The 21,555-nt window shown below is 44.5% G+C and overlaps 1 protein-coding gene and 1 long non-coding RNA gene across 5 annotated transcripts in view; one reads left to right on the top strand and one right to left on the bottom strand.

The window, feature by feature from the left end:
- Window positions 1-18,224, top strand: part of LOC110505800 (mitogen-activated protein kinase-binding protein 1) — a 67,289-nt gene extending 49,065 nt beyond the window's left edge. For 2 of the 4 annotated variants that reach the window (XM_021585252.2, XM_021585248.2), the window contains 14 exons: window positions 3,939-4,014; window positions 4,128-4,239; window positions 4,484-4,670; window positions 5,340-5,491; window positions 7,708-7,748; window positions 8,161-8,427; window positions 8,689-8,816; window positions 11,482-11,666; window positions 11,790-11,981; window positions 12,270-12,345; window positions 12,480-12,844; window positions 13,632-14,591; window positions 15,061-15,146; window positions 15,306-18,224. In XM_021585252.2, coding sequence (XP_021440927.2) covers window positions 3,939-4,014; window positions 4,128-4,239; window positions 4,484-4,670; window positions 5,340-5,491; window positions 7,708-7,748; window positions 8,161-8,427; window positions 8,689-8,816; window positions 11,482-11,666; window positions 11,790-11,981; window positions 12,270-12,345; window positions 12,480-12,844; window positions 13,632-14,591; window positions 15,061-15,146; window positions 15,306-15,602 — 3,124 coding nt within the window. In that variant the 3' untranslated portion in view covers window positions 15,603-18,224. The remainder of the gene's footprint in view (window positions 1-3,938; window positions 4,015-4,127; window positions 4,240-4,483; window positions 4,671-5,339; window positions 5,492-7,707; window positions 7,749-8,160; window positions 8,428-8,688; window positions 8,817-11,481; window positions 11,667-11,789; window positions 11,982-12,269; window positions 12,346-12,479; window positions 12,845-13,631; window positions 14,592-15,060; window positions 15,147-15,305) is intronic. The other 2 variants (XM_021585250.2, XM_021585249.2) reach the window with 2 other exon arrangements.
- Window position 18,225: 1 nt separating this feature from the next.
- LOC118944345 lies at window positions 18,226-20,676 on the bottom strand. The gene is made up of 2 exons (XR_005039590.1): window positions 20,405-20,676; window positions 18,226-19,867 (listed from the first exon to the last, which is right to left on the bottom strand). It is a non-coding gene; the product is annotated as an uncharacterized LOC118944345 (long non-coding RNA).
- Between the last annotated feature and the right edge of the window lie 879 nt (window positions 20,677-21,555).

Below are 21,555 nucleotides of genomic sequence, written 5' to 3'. Positions count from 1 at the left end.
CAATGACTAACATGACAAGATTAACTGATGATGCACTATCCAATTTGGATATTCCACCCTGTGCATTCTACTATTAGCACTTTCAAAAGTAAGTTTAAAGCCGGACTGAGTTCCTTAAGAAAAAAATATAAATACAGTACCTGTCAAAAGTTTGGACACACCTACTCATTCAAGGGTTTTTCTTTATTTTTGACAATTTTCTACATTGTAGAATAATAGTGAAGACATCAAAAACGATGAAATAACACATATGGAATCATGTAGTAACCACAAAAGTGTACTGTATATATATAAATGGGGCGTGCCCCGCCCTCCCCACCCTGTGGTTTCCAAGGTTTGGAAACCACACAGTTGGTGTAAATAAGATGAATGTGGCAGCGTAGTACGACTGTCCAAATAGGCCTTTCCCTCCGCTTGAGATACTTAAAGTCAACTGTAAACACACCTTATGCTCCTCTGCTGTTTCAGCACAGTGATTCAACGTTACTATGGAAACTAGGCTGTTTTAACTGCATCTGAATGATAAATGTCCCCCAGGCCTTTTTGTGTATTTATTTCTGCTAGAGTTAGAGGGCTTAACTCTTGTTTAACAGGCTCTGATTTGTTCCTTATACAACTAAGTGGCGGTGCTTTAAGAGTGTGACTCAATGGTTGACTGGCTGCCCTCACACTTTGCCAGCTCCCCACAAGGTTGGCAGGGCCCTGACTGGGCCTTGTGGGTGGTTGCCTGCCAGCTAGCTGGTGGCTGCTGGTCTCCTTCTGGCACTCAGTGAAAATGCACCAGTTAGGCTGTTAGCGTGACCCCATGTGGTCAGATGGGGAGAGACATGCATACCAGCTGAGCAGAGAGGGTATGCTCCAAAGTAGAATCAATGAGTTAGCCAGCTAACTTTGATAAACGACCAGGAATAACTATTGATTTTCTGGGTCATTAAGAAAGCTAAACTTTGATATGTGTTTTTGATTGTTGAGTAAATTAGACCATGCCAATTTCAAACTTATGCTTCAAAAAAATGTAAAATTGTTTCAGTTAGCTGGCTAATTCATTAATCGTGCCTTGCAGTATACCCCACTGCTGTGCTGTTAGCACACCATGGCACAGAGTTGGTTGACAAATCAAATGTATTTGTCACATACACATGGTTAGCAGATGTTAATGCGAGTGTAGCGAAATGCTTGTTCTTCTAGTTCCGACAATGCAGTAATAACCAATGAGTAATCTAACCTAACAATTCCAAAACTACTACCTTACACACACAAGTGTAAAGGGATAAAGAATATGTACATAAAGATATATGAATGAGTGATGGTACAGAACGGCATAGGCAAGATGCAGTAGATGGTATCGAGTACAGTATATAGATATGAGATGAGTAATGTAGGGTATGTAAACATTATATTAAGTAGCATTGTTTAAAGTGGCTAGTGATATTTTACATCAATTCCCATTATTAAAGTGGCTGGAATTGAATCAGTGTGTTGGCAGCAGCCACTCAATGTTAGTGGTGGCTGTTTAACAGTCTGATGGCCTTGAGATAGAAGCTGTTTTTCAGTCTCTCGTTCCCTGCTTTGATGCACCTGTACTGACCTCGCCTTCTGGATGATAGCGGGGTGAACAGGCAGTGGCTCGGGTGGATGTTGTCCTTGATGATCTTTATGGCCTTCCTGTGACATCGGGTGGTGTAGGTGTCCTGGAGGGCAGGTAGTTTGCCCCCGGTGATGCGTTGTGCAGACCTCATTGCCCTCTGGAGAGCCTTACGGTTGTGGTCGGAGCAGTTGCCGTACCAGGTGGTGATACAGCCCGACAGGATGCTCTCGATTGTGCATCTGTAGAAGTTTGTGAGTGCTTTTGGTGACAAGCCAAATTTCTTCAGCCTCCTGAGGTTGAAGAGGTGCTGCTGCGCCTTCTTCACGACGCTGTCTGTGTGGACCAATTCAGTTTATCCGTGATGTGTACGCCGAGGAACTTAAAACTTACTACCCTCTCCACTACTGTCCCATTGATGTGGATAGGGGGGTGCTCCCTCTGCTGTTTCCTGATGTCCACAATCATCTCCTTTGTTTTGTTGACGTTGAGTGTGAGGTTATTTTCCTGACACCACACTCCAAGGGCCCTCACCTCCTCCCTGTAGGCCATCTCGTCATGGGGGTAATCAATCCTACCACTGTAGTGTCGTCCGCAAACTTGATGATTGAGTTGGAGGCATGCATGGCCACGCAGTCATGGGTGAACAGGGAGTACAGGAGAGGGCTCAGAACGCACCCTTGTGGGGCCCCAGTGTTGAGGATCAGCGGGGTGGAGATGTTGTTACCTACCCTGACCACCTGGGGGGGCAGCCCGTCAGGAAGTCCAGTACCCAGTTGCACAGGGCGGGGTCGAGCTTGATGACGAGTTTGGAGGGTACTATGGTGTTAAATGCTGAGCTGTAGTCGATGAACAGCATTCTCACGTAGGTATTCCTCTTGTCCAGATGGGTTAGGGCAGTGTGCAGTGTGGTTGAGATTGCATCGTCTGTGGACCTATTTGGGCCGTAAGCAAATTGGAGTGGGTCTAGGGTGTCAGGTAGGGTGGAGGTGATATGGTCCTTGACTAGTCTCTCAAAGCACTTCATGATGACGGAAGTGAGTGCTACGGGGCGGTAGTCGTTTATCTCAGTTACCTTAGCTTTCTTGGGAACAGGGACAGTGGTGGCCCTCTTGAAGCATGTGGGAACAGCAGACTGGGATAAGGATTGATTGAATATGTCCGTAAACACACCAGCCAGCTGGTCTGCGCATGTTCTGAGGACGCGGCTGGGGATGCCGTCTGGTTCTGCAGCCTTGCGAGGGTTAACACGTTTAAATGTTTTCCTCACGTCGGCTGCAGTGAAGGAGAGTACGCAGGTTTTGGTTGCGGGCCGTGTCAGTGGCACTGTATTGTCCTCAAAGTGGGCAAAAAAGTTATTTAGTCTGCCTGGTAGCAAGACATCCTGGTCCGTGAAGGGGCTGGCTTTATTTTTGTAATCCGTGATTGACTGTAGACCCTGCCACATACCTCTTGTGTCTGAGCCGTTGAATTGTGACTCTACTTTGTCTCTATACTGACACTTAGCTTGTTTGATTGCCTTGCGGAAGGAATAGCTACACTGTTTGTATTCGGTCATGTTTCCGGTCACCTTTCCCTGGTTAAAAGCAGTGGTTCGCGCTTTCAGTTTCACGCGAATGCTGCCACCAATCCACGGTTTCTGGTTTGGGAATGTTTTAATCGTTGCTATGGGAACGACATCATCAATGCACTTTCTAATGAACTCGCTCACCGAATCAGCGTATTCGTCAATGTAGTTGTTGGACGCAATGCGGAACATATCCCAGTCCGCGTGATCGAAGCAGTCTTGAAGCGTGGAATCAGATTGGTCGGACCAGCGTTGAACAGACCTGAGTGCGGGAGCTTCTTGTTTTAGTTTCTGTCTGTAGGCAGGAAGCAACAAAATGGAGTTGTGGTCAGCTTTTCCGAAAGGAGGGCGGGGGAGGGCCTTATATGCGTCGCGGAAGTTAGAATAGCAATGATCCAAGGTTTTACCAGCCCTGGTTGCGCAATCGATATGCTGATACAACACAGTCCAGTGTTTCCTTGAACTTTCAAGGTCAGATGACTCAGTCCCTTGATCTGAATGTTTTCCAGTCTAAAACTTAACTGCTGAGGCAGGACATAAAATAGACAGACGGATCTGACTTGAGGTCATTGACTTATTGCCCTCCATTTTCGTGTATAGATGTGCTGACATTTGATAAACCAGAGGATTGATCACCTGATAAAGCCACGGGTGCTTCAACAGCAGAACTGTCTTTGGGATTTACTCCTGGAGTACTGAGCTGCTGGTGTGTTTTCATGTTGAGATCTGAATAGAACCTCTGTTCCTGTAGGTTCTTAGTTTGACACTTCTTTCCCCTAACAACAGAATCTTCAACATCAGTAACGGAAAACAGAAGAAACTGTACAAGGGCTCCCAAGGAGAGGATGGGACTGTCATCAAGGTGGGTTAGGCTTGCATGTTTTCATGTCATGTAGTGTTGCTGTGAAGACTAATTTGACAACACTGTAGCTGGTTTATAAAAATTGGCCCACCGTTGTCTTTTTCGCTCCTCAGGTTCAGACAGACCCCTCAGGGCTGTATGTGGCCACCAGCTGTTCAGACAAGAACATCAGCATCTTTGACTTCTACTCTGGGGAGTGTGTGGCCACCATGTTTGGACACTCTGGTAAAAACTACTCCATTTAGTTAGAAGAAATACAGCAAAATGTGTGACTGACAATCTGCAGCCAGCAGTGTATTCAGAAAGGAGGAACAATCTGGAACTCCTCTTCATCATCATGTCCATCGTTGCATTTAATGACCTCTCATACTGTGAATTCCACAGATAATTTCTTTGTTAAAAACTGTCCATAATTGAGTGCCCAGATATTTCCTTATTTTCATTTGTTTGTCTTTTTTCTTTTTCACAGAGGTTGTGACTGGAATGAAGTTTACCAATGACTGCAAGCACATGATAACTGTGTCTGGTGATAGCTGTATCTTTGTGTGGCGTCTGGCCCCGGAGCTGACCATCAGTATGAGACAGCGTCTCTCGGACCTTAAGCAGAATGGCAAGCCAGTTCAGAAGACCCCACTTCACAAACCTTGCAATCTCAGGTATCTGCAGTATTTAAACACACTAATGTGGGACAAGTACCTTGACTCATATTACTTATTCCTGTTGTTGTTTGTTCTCTTGTTGCTGTTAGCTCCTCATGGGGCAAAGGGTATGTAGTTAATGGGATAACATGTGTTGTGCTAGCTAATACCCATAGAAAGCAAACATAACATTTACATAACTTAGTGGAGACACACATATTCTGAATGCCAATTGACATAATACATTTGATTGATGGAGTGAAGACAAGTGTTTAATCCTGAATTGTTTACATTTGAGTCATTTAGCAGAGGAACTAGGGTTAAGTGCCTTGCTCGTGGGCACATCGACAGATTTTCCACTTTGTCTGCTCTGGGATTTGAACCAGCAACCATTTTGGTTACTGGCCCAACGCTCTTAACCACTAGGATACCTGCCGCCCCCTTGTTTGTCTACAGGCTTGTTGCTATGAATGTTGTTAGTTATTATGTGGGTTATTCAATGTCAACTGCAAATGCACTCTGTGCTTCCCAAATTGCACCCTATTCCCTATATAGTACACTACTTTTGACCAAGAGCCATAGGGCTCTATATAGGGAATACGGTGCCATTTAGGAGGCATACAACATGTTTCGTTTGACTATTGTCACCTAATAGTGTGTGTTCTATTCTCTGTCTGTCCTGTGCAGCACCAGGAGAGAGGTATATAGCTCCCCTCCCATTGTCACCATGTCCTCTGACAGTGACAAAGAGGTGGAGGAGGAGGGGATAGAAGAAGAGGATGAGGAAGAGAGGGTCTCTCCTTACATGGTGTCAGGCTGCAGTGCAGGGGAAAAGACAGGTTGGTATCTCACTTAACATACAGTACCAGTCAAAATAAGTTAATTTGTGGGATTTTCTTTCCTTCTTAATGCGTTTGATCCAATCAGTTGTGTTGTGACAAGGTAGGGGTGGTATACAGAATATAGCCCTATTTGGTAAAAGACCAAGTCAATATTATGGCAAGAACAGCTCAAATAAGCAAAGAGAAACGACAGTCTGTCATTACTTTGTGACATGAAGTTCAGTCAATCTGGCGATTTACTGCAAAGAAACCACTACTAATGGACACCAATAAGAAGAAGATACTTGCTTGGGCCAAGAAACACGAGCAATGGACATCAGACCGGTGGAGATCTGCCCTTTGGTCTGATGAGTCCAAATTTGAGATTTTTGGTTCCAACCACCATGTCTTTGTGAAACTCCGAGTAGGTGAACGGATGATCTCCGTACGTGTGGTTCCCACCGTGAAGCATAGAGGAGGTGTGATGGTGTGGGTGTGCTTTGCTGGTGACACTGTCAGTGATTTACTTAGAATTCAAGGCACACTTAACCAACTATGCTACCACAGCATTCTGCAGCGATACGCCATCCCATCTGGTTTGCGCTTAGTGGGACTATCATTTGTTTTTCAACAAGACAATGACCCAACACACCTCCAGGCTGTTTAAGGGCTATTTGACTGAGAAAGAGAGTGATGGAGTGCTGCGTCAGAAAACCTTGCCTCCACAATTTTTTTATATTTATTTCACCTTTATTTAACCAGGTAGGCTAGTTGAGAACAAGTTCTCATTTACAACTGCGACCTGGCCAAGATAAAGCAAAGCAGTATGAGCAGACAACACAGAGTTACACATGGAGTAAAACAAACATACAGTCAATCATACAGTAGAAACAAGTCTATATACGATGTAAGCAAATGAGGTGAGGAAAGGGAGGTAAAGGCAAAAAAAGGCCATGGTGGCAAAGTAAATACAATGTAGCAAGTAAAACGCTGGAATGGTAGATATGCAGTGGAAGAATGTGCAAAGTAGAAAAATAATGGGGTGCAAAGGAGCAAAATAAATAAAATAAATACAGTAGGGAAAGAGGTAGTTGTTTGGGCTAAATTATAGGTGGGCTATGTACAGGTGCAGTAATCTGTGAGCTCCTCTGACAGCTGGTGCTTAAAGCTAGTGAGGGAGATATGTGTTTCCAGTTTCAGAGATTTTTGTAGTTCGTTCCAGTCATTGGCAGCAGAGAACTGGAAGGAGAGGCGGCCAAAGAAAGAATTAGTTTTGGGGGTGACCAGAGTGATATACCTGCTGGAGCGCGTGCTACAGGTGGGTGATGCTATGGTGACCAGCGAGCTGAGATAAGGGGGGACTTTACCTTGCAGGGTCTTGTAGATTACATGGAGCCAGTGGGTTTGGCAACGAGTATGAAGCGAGGGCCAGCCAACGAGAGCGTACAGGTCGCAATGGTGGGTAGTATATGGGGCTTTGGTGACAAAACGGATTGCACTGTGATAGACTGCATCCAATTTGTTGAGTAGGGTATTGGAGGCTATTTTGTAAATGACATCGCCGAAGTCGAGGATTGGTAGGATGGTCAGTTTTACAAGGGTATGTTTGGCAGCATGAGTGAAGGATGCTTTGTTGCGAAATAGGAAGCCAATTCTAGATTTAACTTTGGATTGGAGATGTTTGATGTGGGTCTGGAAGGAGAGTTTACAGTCTAACCAGACACCTAGGTATTTGTAGTTGTCCACGTATTCTAAGTCAATCACCCGACCTCAACCCAATTGAGATGGTTTGGGATGAGTTGGACCGCAGAGTGAAGGAAAAGCAGCCAACAAGTGCTCAGCATATGTGGGAACTCCTTCAAAATACTTTTGGAAAAGCATTCCAGGTGAAACTGGTTGAGAGAATGACAAGAGTGTGCAAAGCTGTCATCAAGACAAAGGGTGGCTACTTTGAATAATCTAAAATCTAAACTGTATTTAGATTTGTTTAACACTGTTTTGCTTACTACATGATTCCATATGTGTTATTTCATAGTTGTAATGTCTTCATTATTATTCTACAATGTAGAAAATTGTAAAAAGAAACAAAAACCCTTGAATGAGTAGGTGTGTCCAAACTTTTGACTGGTACTGTATGTACACAAGCAAACAATGCTGCGGTATTAAGAATTTGGTTCTTCACAATGTTGACAGGACACATTGTGATGTCAATTGGTTTTGTGTTTGTTTTTCAGACACCTCAGACGAAAAGCACAACTCTCATCAACTGAAAAGGGTTAGTAGCAGCAGTCTTTCTGTAGCAGCCTTTCCTCAGTCATCTCTGCCCCCAGCCTTTCCTCAGTCATCTCTGCCCCCAGCCTTTCCTCAGTCATCTCTGCCCCCAGCCTTTCCTCAGTCATCTCTGCCCCCAGCCTTTCCTCAGTCATCTCTGCCCCCAGCCTTTCCTCAGTCATCTCTGCCCCCAGCCTTTCCTCAGTCATCTCTGCCCCCAGCCTTTCCTCAGTCATCTCTGCCCCCAGCCTTTCCTCAGTCATCTCTGCCCCCAGCCTTGTCTCCCATGTATTTTCGCTCTTCTTTTTGTCACTTGTAAAGTAGAAATTTAATTCAGACACGGTCTGTGAATATTCCCACTATAAACTGTAGGCTCACAACTCGTGTGTGCGTGTGTCCATCCGTCCGTCCTGTAGGAGAACTCTTTTGGCAGGCGGTCCTCCCAGGGCAGTCACCACTCTGAGGACAGGGGTCCTCGTCCGCGGCGCCGCTGGTCCAGACGCATGGACAGCATGGATCTGATGGTCAAGTCCATGTTAGACCTCAGACAGCTGGACTCCTTCGCCATGCCCCCCTCCTCCCCCACTAAGACCCAGACCCAGCCTGTTTCTGACTCCTTCAGAGACCCATTCAGAGAGGAAGAGCTGGGCAGTACCATCAGCCTGCAACCCCTCACTGCATGGGTGAGTTAATTTAACAGAGAACAGCCACCTGACCTTACTTTGGCCCTGCTTAATACAGTGCATAGACAATGTATTACTCCATCTATGTTACCTGTGGATTTACTACTTATAAATGTTAAATAATGGGTCACAAAATAGGTTGGATGAAACCATGGTACTCTCATCCATATTTTGTGTATTGAGGATTGTGAGGTCCAATTCAGTTATTTCAGGTGATGTTTTATGATTCATAGTATTTTCTCATGTTTGTCTATCTTGCAGGGTGAGTCTGAGCAGAGGTCCCAGCAGCGGCCCAAATACATCATGCTCTCTCCACAGACACCTGACACAGAGACAGGCCCAGTGCTGTACCCCGACGGCTTTGAGGACAGGGTCAGCTTAGCCGGCAGGTAAATCAATCAAATGAATCAATCAATAAATGAGCCGTCAGGTAAACACAGCTTCTACCTTTTTTCTCCTGGATCTCTACAATCTCTCCATTACACCATGGATGTATATCACTGCCTTATCATAGTACACATACAATATAGTTGGGGCCTGTAGTTTTCTCTGACATGGTAAGACTCCTGGCCCCTACATATCATATACTGTAGTTTGTATACTAAATGCAGTGCCTTCAGAAAGTATTCATAAATTTGACTTATTCCACATTTTGTTGTTACAACCTGAATTCAAAATGTGTCAAATTGATTTCTTGTCTCACCCATCTACACACAATACCCCATAATGACAAAGTGAAAACATTGTTTTAGCCATTTTTGCAAATTTCTTTCAAATTAAATAAATATCTAATTTATATAAGTATTCATGCCCCTCAGTCAATACGTTGTAGAAGCACCTTTGACAGTGATTCCGGCTGTCTTTCAAGGTAAGTCCCCTGAGAGCTGTCAGTCTTTCTGGGTAAGTCTCTGAGAGCTGTCAGTCTTTCTGGGTAAGTCTCTGAGAGCTGTCAGTTTTTCTGGGTAAGTCTCTGAGAGCTGTCAGTCTTTCTGGGTAAGTCCCCTGAGAGCTGTCAGTCTTTCAGGGTAAGTCTCTGAGAGCTGTCAGTCTTTCTGGGTAAGTCCCCTGAGAGCTGTCAGTCTTTCTGGGTAAGTCTCTGAGAGCTGTCAGTCTTTCTGGGTAAGTCCCCTGAGAGGTGTCAGTCTTTCTGGGTAAGTCTCTGAGAGCTGTCAGTCTTTCTGGGTAAGTCCCCTGAGAGCTGTCAGTCTTTCTGGGTAAGTCCTCTGAGAGCTGTCAGTCTTTCTGGGTAAGTCTCTGAGAGCTGTCAGTCTTTCTGGGTAAGTCCCCTGAGAGCTGTCAGTCTTTCTGGGTAAGTCTCTGAGAGCTGTCAGTCTTTCTGGGTAAGTCCTCTGAGAGCTGTCAGTCTTTCTGGGTAAGTCCCCTGAGAGCTGTCAGTCTTTCTGGGTAAGTCCCCTGAGAGCTGTCAGTCTTTCTGGGTAAGTCTCTGAGAGCTGTCAGTCTTTCTGGGTAAGTCCCCTGAGAGCTGTCAGTCTTTCTGGGTAAGTCCCCTGAGAGCTGTCAGTCTTTCTGGGTAAGTCTCTAAGAGTTTTCCACACCAGGATTTTGAAACATTTGCCAATTTATTATTATTTTCAACATTCTTCAAGTTCTGTTAAATTGGTTGTTGATCGTTACTAGACAACCATTTTCAGGCCGTAGATTTAAGTCAAAACTGTAACTCGGCCACTCAGGAACATTCACTGTCTTCTTGGTAAACAACTCCAACGTAGATTTGGCCTTGTGCTTTAGTTTATTGTCCTGCTGGGAGGTGAATTAATCTCCCAGTGTCTAGTGGAAAGCAGACTAAACCAGGTTTTCCTCTAGGATTTTACCTGTGCTTAGCTCCATTCCATTTATTTTTTCTCTAAAAACCTCCCCAGTCCTTAACGATTACAAGCACACTCATAACATGATGCAGCCATCACAATGCCTGAAAATGTGGAGATTGGTACTCAGTAATGTGTTGTATTGGATTTGCCCCAAACATTACACTTTGTATTCAGGACAAAAAGTGAATTGCTTTGCAACATTTTTTTGCAGTATTACTTTAGTGCCTTGTTGCAAACAGGATGTATGTTTTGGAATATTTGTATTATGTACAGTCTTCCTTCTTTTCACTGTCATTCAGGTTAGTATTGTAGAGTAACTATAATGTTATTGATCCATCCTCATTTTTCTCCTATTGCAGCCTTTAAACTCTGTAACTGTTGGCCTCATGGTGAAACCCCTGAGCGGTTTCCTTCCTCTCCGGCAACTGAGTTAGGAAGGACGCCTGTATCTCTTGTAATGACTGGGTGTATTGATACACCATGCAAAGTGTAATTAATAACGTCAACATGCTCAAATGGATATTCAATGTCGGTTTATTTAATTGTTACACAGCTACCAATAGGTTCCCTTCTTAGCGAGGCATTGGAAAACCTCCCTGGTATTTGTGGTTGAATCTGTGTTTGAAATTCACTGCTCGACTGAGGGACTTTTCCAATAATTGTATGTGTGGGGTACATAGATGAGGTAGTCGTTCAAAAATCATGTTAAACACCATTATTGTGCTCAGAGTGAGTCCATGTAACTTATTATGTGACTTGTTATTTAGATTTGCCGTAACAAAGGGGTTGAATACATATTGACTCAAGACATTTCAGATTTTTCATTTTTTATGAATTTGTTAACATTTAGAAAACATCCTTCCACTTTGACATTATGGGGTATTGTGTGTGGGTCAGTGACCAACAATCTCAATTTAATCCGTTTTAAATTCAGGCTGTAAAACAACAACATGTGGTAAAATTCAAGGCCTGTGAATAGTTTCTGAAGGCCCTGTACATACTGTACCATCTAATCCATATATCCAGGTACTTAGGGTCTGGAATGTTGTTTTCACTATGTAATGTTTATCAATTGCTGTTATATTGTGTAGTAACACTTGGTACCCTATTCCCTATGGACCCAGGTCATAAGTAGTGCACTGTATAGGGAATATGGTGGCATTTGGGATGCATCCTAGCACTTTAATAAACTTACACTCTACTATGTGTGTTTCTCTCTCTGTAGTGAGTACCTGGTGAAGGAGCTGCTGCCTGGGCCTGGGGCCAGCAGGAGTGTGAAGGGGTACCAGAACCACAACCAGTGGAGCCAGGGTCACCATGACAAACACAGCCCAGACAGCGCCTGCTCTGTGGACTACTCCAGCAGCAGACTGTCCAGCCCAGACAGTCAGCAGCAGCCTCCTGCAGAGGGTGAGCCCCACACAACCACACACACACACACACACACACACAGGGCTCACACACACACAGTTTCTCTGTGGACGTTTTTATGCAATGTACCTCTACTAGTTAATCAAATTGTCTGTGTGTCAGACCCTGAGCTCACGGAGCCTCTCAGTGTGGATGGGAACTCCTCTGAATTGGACCTGGAGGAACTGGAGGTGGAAGAGGAGGGGGGCGTAGGGAGGGGAGATGCCAAGGGGGTGACGGTAGTACCCCAGACCCCCGACCAGGAGGCCTTCCTCAAACAGCACTTTGGCAACCTGGCTGAGCTTAACAACCCAGGTAAGAACAGAGTCTACATCCCAGTTACCTTCTCCTTGACTGGTATAAGACATGTTGATGGAAACTCCCACTATCCCCTGCCTCCACCAATCCAATGCTTTTGTAAATAGAAGTAGTGAACGTGTGCACACTTCAAGAGCAAATAAATATTATTGGGCTGCACCCAGAGACTATTGTCCACACAGGGAAACATGAGACATAGTAGTTTACACATAACAAAGACACACACGGTAATAGGTCAACTATTTTCCAGATGTATCAATTGTATTAATCCTCTCTGATTGTCAGTGAGTCCGACGAGAGCTGCCACCCCTGACAATATCAGCATCTCCTCCAAGTTCCTGTCCCAATGCTCTACTGGAAGGTATGCCAGTTAGTTGATCCAAGAAAAGCACTTAACCCATACTAATTTATCTCAAACGTGAGATATCATTTTAAATCAACTGAATATTTTGACAAACAGTCCCAGCTGAATGACTCGTTGTTTTTCCTTTCTAGCAGGACCTCCTTTCCATTCCTATCTAAGAGCATTGGTGAGGGGAAGGTAGGCAGCGGTGTGGTGAAGCCCCTGGTCTCTCAGGTGAGGCCTCTCATGGAGCACAACCAGGACAGAGACCAGAGCCAAGCCCATAGCCAGAGGAAGGTCTCAGAAGACTCTCAAAAGGGCCCCACCGGGAGACTAGAAGTAGTGGACACTACGGAGAAGTTTCTTAATCTGCGGGCCTCTCCTCTGAGGAAGAAGCTGTTTAACCCTGCAGTGGACTCCCGTAGGATGGTCAGTCCTGTGACCAAGGCTGCAGCCTCTCACCTCACAACTACAGGCATGAGGAAGTCCCAGTCAGTCCAGAACCTGCACACTGAGGGTGAGACACTAAGGAAGGGATTGTGATAATGTCATGATATTGTATTAATGGACAATGTTATGATAAAGTATTGCTGGACAATGTTATGATTTAAAAAGGTCCTCGTCTTATGTTCTATGTATGGTATAAAACCAGTAGATAGTGATGGCGCTGATGTCATCCACATATTCCTATGGGAAACTCCCGATGGCTCATGAAGCCGGAACTTTTTTACATTTGTAGCGCTCCATATTGCTTCATGTTGCTTAGCAAAGGATCATGGTCGATGTAGTCGTATTCATCCTGCCTGAGCAACAACCTTATGTCTATGGCATGAGAGCGCAAGCCTCCTCGTAGCCTGCCCAGTCCGTGATTGGGTCTGTGTCAGCACGTGGTCCTGTGAGACAAAGAAAATGTCAGAACGGATCACTGTTTATTTAAAGATCTCGATTTGTAGCAAACTTGAAAATAATTCACTGTGGGGATCGAACTTCATAATAAATACACATTTTTGCCCAAAACGGACGTCTAGGTTGCTTTGTAGTAGCCGACCAGCAGAGCTAGTGACTTCACGCTCCAGCCCAGATAACTAGGGACCTGTGTAAAACATTGGTCGGCAGCAGGCGGCTTGCGGACCAAAAAAATACTGAAATCACCAGGAATTCAGCTACAAATTAGTTTAATTTTGGAAATCTGTTCCCAAATATTCCCATGACTAAAACCATTTCTGATAAGAGACAGATGTTGTCGTCCTGGCCTGCATAGCCTAATCATTTACCTTTATTCTCTGTCTCTCTCTTGTTACCAGTAGACATGCCTCTAACCCTGTCTCGGCCCTCCAAGGAGGTGGCCCCCCTGCCCCATCACTCCCAGTTCCATCACTCCCAGGCCAGCGAGGGTCAAGTGACACTCCCCACCTCCCCCCAGCCTCAGGACAACACCAGTACCAGCCACAGCACAGCCACTATGCCCAGGAGCCTAAAGTCCCGCTGCTCCTACATGAGCCCCACCACCAGTTCCATGGCCAAGATGTCCCGCTCCGTGTCCATGGGAGACAACCTAAACGTGACTGAGGAGGAGTCTGGGTCTGGAAGTAGTTCCAACACCTCAATCCCTCCAACGACCAAGAGTCAGAGCTGCTCCTCCCACAGTCCGAGTACTAAAGCATCTTTCCCAGTGGCCATGGTCTCCTCGGCGTCCTCCTCCCTCTCAGGGATGGGTTTAGCCATGCCCCAAGCTGCTGTTATCCCCAATCTCATAGCTAGCTCTAACCCTAACCCAACCACCAAGAGTCTGCAGGCCAAGCTGACGTGCAGCACCCAGCCCCAGCTCAACCTGGACATCTCCAAGTCCCTCCCAGACAAGCCCTCCCTGGCAGTCTTCACACCCAACGGTACCTCCAAGACCACCACCACTTCCTACAAGACTGTCAAAGAGGACAACCTTTCCCCCCCAGTTAGCTCATTGCCCCAGCAGGGACAGAATCAACCACCACCGCTCTTCAACAACGTCCAGCTAGTCATTGCACTGTCCCCCTCCCCTGCTCCTCCTTGGGAGACTAGCCCAGTGCTGAGCCCTGAGGCGGAGCAGCTTGGTCTCACCGCGGAGCTGCGTCCTGAGGCCCCTGTTGTAGACAACAGACTGGAACAGCCAAATACAGAGGAAAGCCAGGGCCTGACCCAGGAGGAGAGCCCCGTGACGGAGCTGTCTCTTCAGGGCAATCCGGTCTACCTGCTGTCACAACGAGGGCCCAGCCAGGACCGCACAGGTTTGCTCCAGCGTTCTCCCTCCTTCACCCTGTCATCTCTGCGTCTGGGCCTGACCAGCACCAAGCACTTCTTTACTACTGGTGCACTGTGGCCTGCTGTCTCCACCCCCATGTACTCTTCACCTTCACCCTGTCCATGTCCTCCGTCACTTAACCGGTTTCTCTCGATTGGTGAGGCATGCTCTCATTCTTTCTCTCTCTCTCACTCTACCACTCTCTTAATCTCTCGGTCTCATCTCTCGCTTTTTCACTTTTTAACATTGGTCCTTGTCCTGCTGTGTTTCCGTCCCTTGTGTAAAAGATCAAACATACCACATTCTATGGTTACATATTGTTGACAACATGTTTCCTATATTGGCATATTGCCCTACTGTTGCCCAATAACCTATTGTCTTGTAGTTGCTTGTGCTATGATGGTTTAAGCAGCGCGAGCCTTAGCAATGTACCACAACTCTCTCCTCTTAAATAGAGGATTCTCTCAGTATGGAGTCGTGCAAGGTGTTGGCCAGCGAGCTACAGAACTCGTTTAGGAAGGCCTCCCGGTTCTACAGGATGGTGAGTCACTCACTGAAAGGCTACTATTTTACAGACCACCATCTCTGTCTGGGAGATGCAGAGATGAAATGTGCTGTTGATATACAACAATTAATGTACAACAACATCTTAGAACAGTTCCATACACTTCATTTGTGTGGTAATGTCTGTGTCTTGCAGGTGAACAGTGTGCCTGTAGCCTCCAGGCAGGAGCAGCATGAGATGGCCCGGGTCCTGTCTGAGGCCTTTGAGGTTGTGAGGGCCGAGCTGAGCTCCCTGCCCCAGAGCTCACTACCATCCCCCTCTGGAGAACCGGCAGCAGGAGGCTCCCTGTGTACGCTGGGCTGCCGGCCTGTAGGACCAGGCACAGGGGGATCAGGCTCAGGGGAGGAGAGGACTCTGGCTCTGCTGGAGCAGTACTCTGAGCTCCTCCTCAAAGCTGTGGAGAAGAGGCTGGACAACAATCAGGTCTCCTAGAGACATCTCAAGGGAGAGGCATCTTATTTTACCCCACCCTTTAAGACTGAACCAGCAAACCTTCTGGCAAATGTAGAATTTTAAGCCATTGTGCAAGGATATCTGCAGAGCTGATTGATCAGTGGACCTACTACAGTACTTGTTATTTAAATCAACTTTTTGAAGATGAACAAATTAAAATATTCATGAGGGACATCTTTTTTACAAGGTCTTTGTTAAAGGACTTCTATCTCTCTCGCGATCTGCAGGACTCTCTAGTTGGGTGGTCCCCTCTCTCCCTGTCAGATCTCTGTAGGACTTGGTGGGATGGTGAGGCTTGCAGTCAGCACAAAGGCCCACTGGAATGGCCCAACGTATAACACTAACATGCCAACAGCACAGATACTGGTACTGTACTGAGACCCCTCAGGATGATCGATGTCTCAGCATTCATTTCCAGTGTGGCTAAGCTGCACTACAGACTGTCATTCACCAACCTTCCTCCCTCTGTGTGTCACCTACCAGATAACTGCACTCTCACAACCACTTGTTTTATTCACCCATGTTGCCAAATATTGTGCCCTGCTACTTTGTTTTAAGTAAGTTAGCCTGAGGCTAATACATAAGTAATTAGTGGTTATGGCCTTTGTTACATACTCTAGATCTCCCCTAGATTACGGAAATATGAATAGTTGCTACATTTGATACGGGCTATCATTTTGGGTAGAAGTAGCAGAACGTTTTGGAGAATCGAAGGGTGTTGTTGTTCAATACCTTTCCTGACCCCAGTGATCTAAAACAATACAATTGTGATCGCTACAATTTAAACTTTCTGTGTTGGTGTCCCTGTCCCGACCAGGGCTCTCACCCACCAACACGTTGGAGTGGAGCACAAGACCCTTCCAAGTCTTAGAAGCCAGATGATCAGACATAGTGTTTTAGTGGATGATTTCATACATTGTGTTTTGAGATGCCCTGTCGGTGTGTGATGTGTGGTTGTATTTATTATGTTGTAAAAGGTCCATGTTACAAAGAGGTTTTCAGCCTCTTGTTGTACAGTTTGTTTTGATACTGGTGTCAGTAGGTTTTGTGCCAGAGCTAGGTCATCAGTGGGGGACCAACATGCAAAAAACAGACTACCTTGAAGATATACAGTATCAACTGAGTCTCCTCGTTCTTCAACTCTACTGGATGATTTTATAAAACGTGTGAATTGTGTTCCCAGTAATAATACAAATGTTTCAAGGAAATGGGTGCCTTAAGTCAAAACCATATTTTTTCATGGTTCTAAATGTGTTAGGCAATACCAAAATAATATTCAATTGTAATCAAAAGGCAACTACTGAAATGTATCTACTGCTGTGGGAATCAAATGACATTGAGAAGAAGTGTTCTCTGGTGACAATTAATAGAGACATCTTAGTGTTGGGTTACCTGAGGGTGAGAACATATTTCATTCAGAGCTCTGCTGCACCAATTCCTCAACATTAATTGGCTTCAGGTTTTTATCCTAGTCTCTGGTACATTTCCACCACAGTAACAATATAAAGCACTTTTTTTCCTATCAAAATGGTCATAGGTCAAATGAATGTATTTGTAATAGCTTAGGATACTAAACTGAACCTTCAGGGTCTCTGTGTGTATATAATGGTGTAACGTATGTGAGTCGAGGGCTCAGACTAATTATTATGTCCTTCTGCTGCTATGGTAATTGTGGCCGCAGACAAGCACAACATTGCCCTCTGCTGTTGGACCTAAATCACTGCCCAGCTGCTATGACAGACAGCCCAATCACTCACCTCCCACCACTCATCTCTGGTCAGGATAATGATATGCTGTGCTATAATACACTAGTGCTCTCAAACAATATTTTAATCACCTGTGTATACAGTTCTGGGTATTTTCTCAGTTATTGTTACTTGTTGTTAGGAAACTTTCACATCTTGGTAGAAACGGTCTGATCAGGTACCCAATGTTCTTCTACTCTTTCAAAGTGCCACGCCTGTAACTCCTTTCTACTGTTGATTAAAGCATTGTATGTACAAATGACTAGATGGATGTGCATGGACAGACCGCAAAGATTTGCAGTCGAGCCCTGAAAGGACATGGGTTACGGTATAGAAAAAAAATGAATTATCCTGCTGTTTATTAGTTATTCAGTATTTCCCCATCTGATTGACAATATTCAGAACGGTAACGTTATCTAGCAGACTGGAGGCTTCATTAAGACATAGGATTGTATTTCAATGGACAGTAGTACAGATACCTTGTAACTTTCTGCTGCTTGTATGCATGAGTATATATGCATGAAGGGTGGTGAGGTATGGAGGTTGACTGACTGGCTCGTTCCTTAGTAGGATTGCATGGTTGAACGTACCCTTTTTAAAGAGTCGATCCCGCTCTTTTTCACTGACTGGTACCCCTGTAGCTGACGCTAGTTCTAATCTCACCTTTTGTATGTTATGCTGATTACTTGTCTTAAACTGCAGATGATGGACCAGCATTTTCCTCTTTTAGGAATGATCACCTTTCAGCCATTTTGTGAGCTGTTTTCTGTTTTGCACCAACCTCAGTGTTTTTACTGTATTCCCTCTCTGAACTTCTTTCTCTGCCAGAGAATAAAAACAGATTTATTACACTCAACTTTGTTTTTCAGACTGAGCACTTTATTTACATAGGGTGCCATTTGGGATGTTACCTATCGAAGGGAATAAGATGCCATTTGAGATACAGACATTTGCTGGTATATTATCAGACTAATTGAATGTGATGCCAAAGCTGTCCCACAGCTCCAGACAGGGACTCCACCAGCTGGAAGTAGCTGTATTTGATGTCATACCTGAAAAAGTTACGTGATCTTCCTAACAGACTCTATAAGTTGTAGTAACAGGCAGTACAGTACGAGTTGTAGTAACAAGCAGTACTAGTTGTTGTAACAGGCAGTACTAGTTGTAGTAACAGACAGTATGAGTTGTAGTAACAGGCAGTACAGTACGAGTTGTAGTAACAAGCAGTACTAGTTGTAGTAACAGGCAGTACTAGTTGTAGTAACAGGGAGTACTAGTTGTAGTAACAGGGAGTGCTAGTTGTAGTAACAGGGAGTACTAGTTGTAGTAACAGGGAGTACTAGTTGTAGTAACAGGCAGTACAGTACTAGTTGTAGTAACAGACAGTATGAGTTGTAGTAACAGGCAGTACAGTACGAGTTGTAGTAACAGGCAGTACAGTACTAGTTGTAGTAACAGACAGTATGAGTTGTAGTAACAGGCAGTACAGTACTAGTTGTAGTAACAGGCAGTACTAGTTGTAGTAACAGACAGTATGAGTTGTAGTAACAGGCAGTACAGTACGAGTTGTAGTAACAGGCAGTACAGTACTAGTTGTAGTAACAGGCAGTACTAGTTATAGTAACAGACAGTATGAGTTGTAGTAACAGGCAGTACAGTACTAGTTGTAGTAACAGGCAGTACTAGTTATAGTAACAGACAGTATGAGTTGTAGTAACAGGCAGTACAGTACGAGTTGTAGTAACAAGCAGTACTAGTTGTTGTAACAGGCAGTACTAGTTGTAGTAACAGACAGTATGAGTTGTAGTAACAGGCAGTACAGTACGAGTTGTAGTAACAAGCAGTACTAGTTGTAGTAACAGGCAGTACTAGTTGTAGTAACAGGGAGTGCTAGTTGTAGTAACAGGGAGTGCTAGTTGTAGTAACAGGGAGTGCTAGTTGTAGTAACAGGGAGTGCTAGTTGTAGTAACAGGGAGTGCTAGTTGTAGTAACCGGCAGTACAGTACGAATTGTAGTAACAGGCAGTACTAGTTGTAGTAACAGGCAGTACAGTATGAGTTGTAGTAACAGGCAGTACAAGTTGTAGTAACAGGCAGTACTAGTTGTAGTAACAGGCAGTACAGTACGAGTTGTATTAACAGGCAGTTTAGAACAAGTTGTAGTAACCGATAGTCCTAAACTCAGCAAAAAAAGAAATGACCTCTCACTGTCAACTGCGTTTATTTAACATGTGTAAATATTTGTATGAACATTAGATTCAACTGAGACATAAACTGAACAATTTCCACAGACATGTGACTAACAGAAATGGAATAATGTATCCCTGAACAAAGCGGGGGTCAATATCAAAAGTAACAGTCAGTATCAGGTGTGGACTCCAGCTGCATTAAGTACTGCAGTGCATCTCCTCCTCATGGACTGCACCAGATTTTGCCCGTTCTTGCTATGAGATGTTACCCCACTCTTCCACCAATGCACCTGCAGGTTCATCAGACATTTCTGAGGGGAATTGAGCGAGAGAGTGGCTTAGAACTAGCTACTTCACAAAAACAAGTTGAGATTCATTTAACTATAGAAAAACTACACTAACTGCCATTAGACTACTAGCTAGTCATTGAATTCTGGAAACTCACAAAAACATGATAGAACATGCCAATGTAAGTAAAATATTAGGCCAATGACCCTTCACGACTTCACTAACAAAGAGCCGTGACACCACGTGTCATGACAGTTATTTTTAGTTTCACTACGTTAGCTACGTGTTATGTTCCCCAAACAGCCCGACTGGGTGTAACGTTCCATGGTTCCTTGTAAACAAACTACCTTGCTAGCTAGCCAACTAACAACGACCTGGTGTTAAGAGCTAACGTTTTGTTTATGGCAATGCTAGCTTCTTGTAAATAAAGCTAGCCAGCTATCATGTTTGTTCGATTGTTGAGTACTAAAATTAATCTTTGCTGATGATGCCGCATAAGTCGTCATCAGTGCCATTACTTAGAGCCGTGTTATGAAGTTAGTTAAAATGTTAACACGCACAGTTCGGGGTTTCTACCGTCGAAGTACACGAAATCCCCTGCCTGGATGCATCGGGCACAAGTCAGCCTGCGCCTGGCGGTGTTGCAGAGAGGACATCTCTCCACTGCGACATACAGACCCTCCGCGTCGTCCACTGACTCCACCATCAGTGATCCAGGGGATCAGTTGGTAGAGCATGGCGCTTGTATGCAAACCGCCATTATATTGAAGGAGAAGAAGAACTCAAGTAGGGATGGGGGTTGCTCTTGATTTGGCACTGTTTCATAGAGCCCCACAGTAGAGGTATCATAATACCCATAAAACCTAGCTGTCAAACGGGGAAATGGTTTCAATCGTTTTTTTCCACCATTAATTTTAGGGGATTTTAGAAACATTTCAAATAAATCAAGTCAAATTTTATTGCTTACACACATATTTAGCAGATGTTATTACGGGTGTAGCGAAATGCCTGTGTGTTCCTAGCTCCAATAGTACAGTAGTATCTAGTAATTTACAACAATACACACATCTAAAAGTAAAAGAATGGAATAAAGAAATACCTAAATATTAGGATGAGCAATGTCTGAGTGGCGTTGACTAAAATACAGTAGAGTACATTATATACATATGAAATGAGTAAAACAGTATGTGACCATTATTAAAGTGACTAGTGTTCCGTTTAAAGTGACCAGTGATTCCATGTGTATGTACAGTGCCTTGCGAAAGTATTCGGCCCCCTTGAACTTTGCGACCTTTTGCCACATTTCAGGCTTCAAACATAAAGATATAAAACTGTATTTTTTTGTGAAGAATCAACAACAAGTGGGACACAATCATGAAGTGGAACGACATTTATTGGATATTTCAAACTTTTTTAACAAATCAAAAACTGAAAAATTGGGCGTGCAAAATTATTCAGCCCCTTTACTTTCAGTGCAGCAAACTCTCTCCAGAAGTTCAGTGAGGATCTCTGAATGATCCAATGTTGACCTAAATGACTAATGATGATAAATACAATCCACCTGTGTGTAATCAAGTCTCCGTATAAATGCACCTGCACTGTGATAGTCTCAGAGGTCCGTTAAAAGCACAGAGAGCATCATGAAGAACAAGGAACACACCAGGCAGGTCCGAGATACTATTGTGAAGAAGTTTAAAGCCGGATTTGGATA

The sequence above is a fragment of the Oncorhynchus mykiss genome, chromosome 25, assembly GCF_013265735.2.
Source record: "Oncorhynchus mykiss isolate Arlee chromosome 25, USDA_OmykA_1.1, whole genome shotgun sequence".
Classification (NCBI taxonomy): Eukaryota; Metazoa; Chordata; class Actinopteri; order Salmoniformes; family Salmonidae; genus Oncorhynchus; species Oncorhynchus mykiss.
This window is presented reverse-complemented; position numbering and strand designations above follow the sequence as displayed.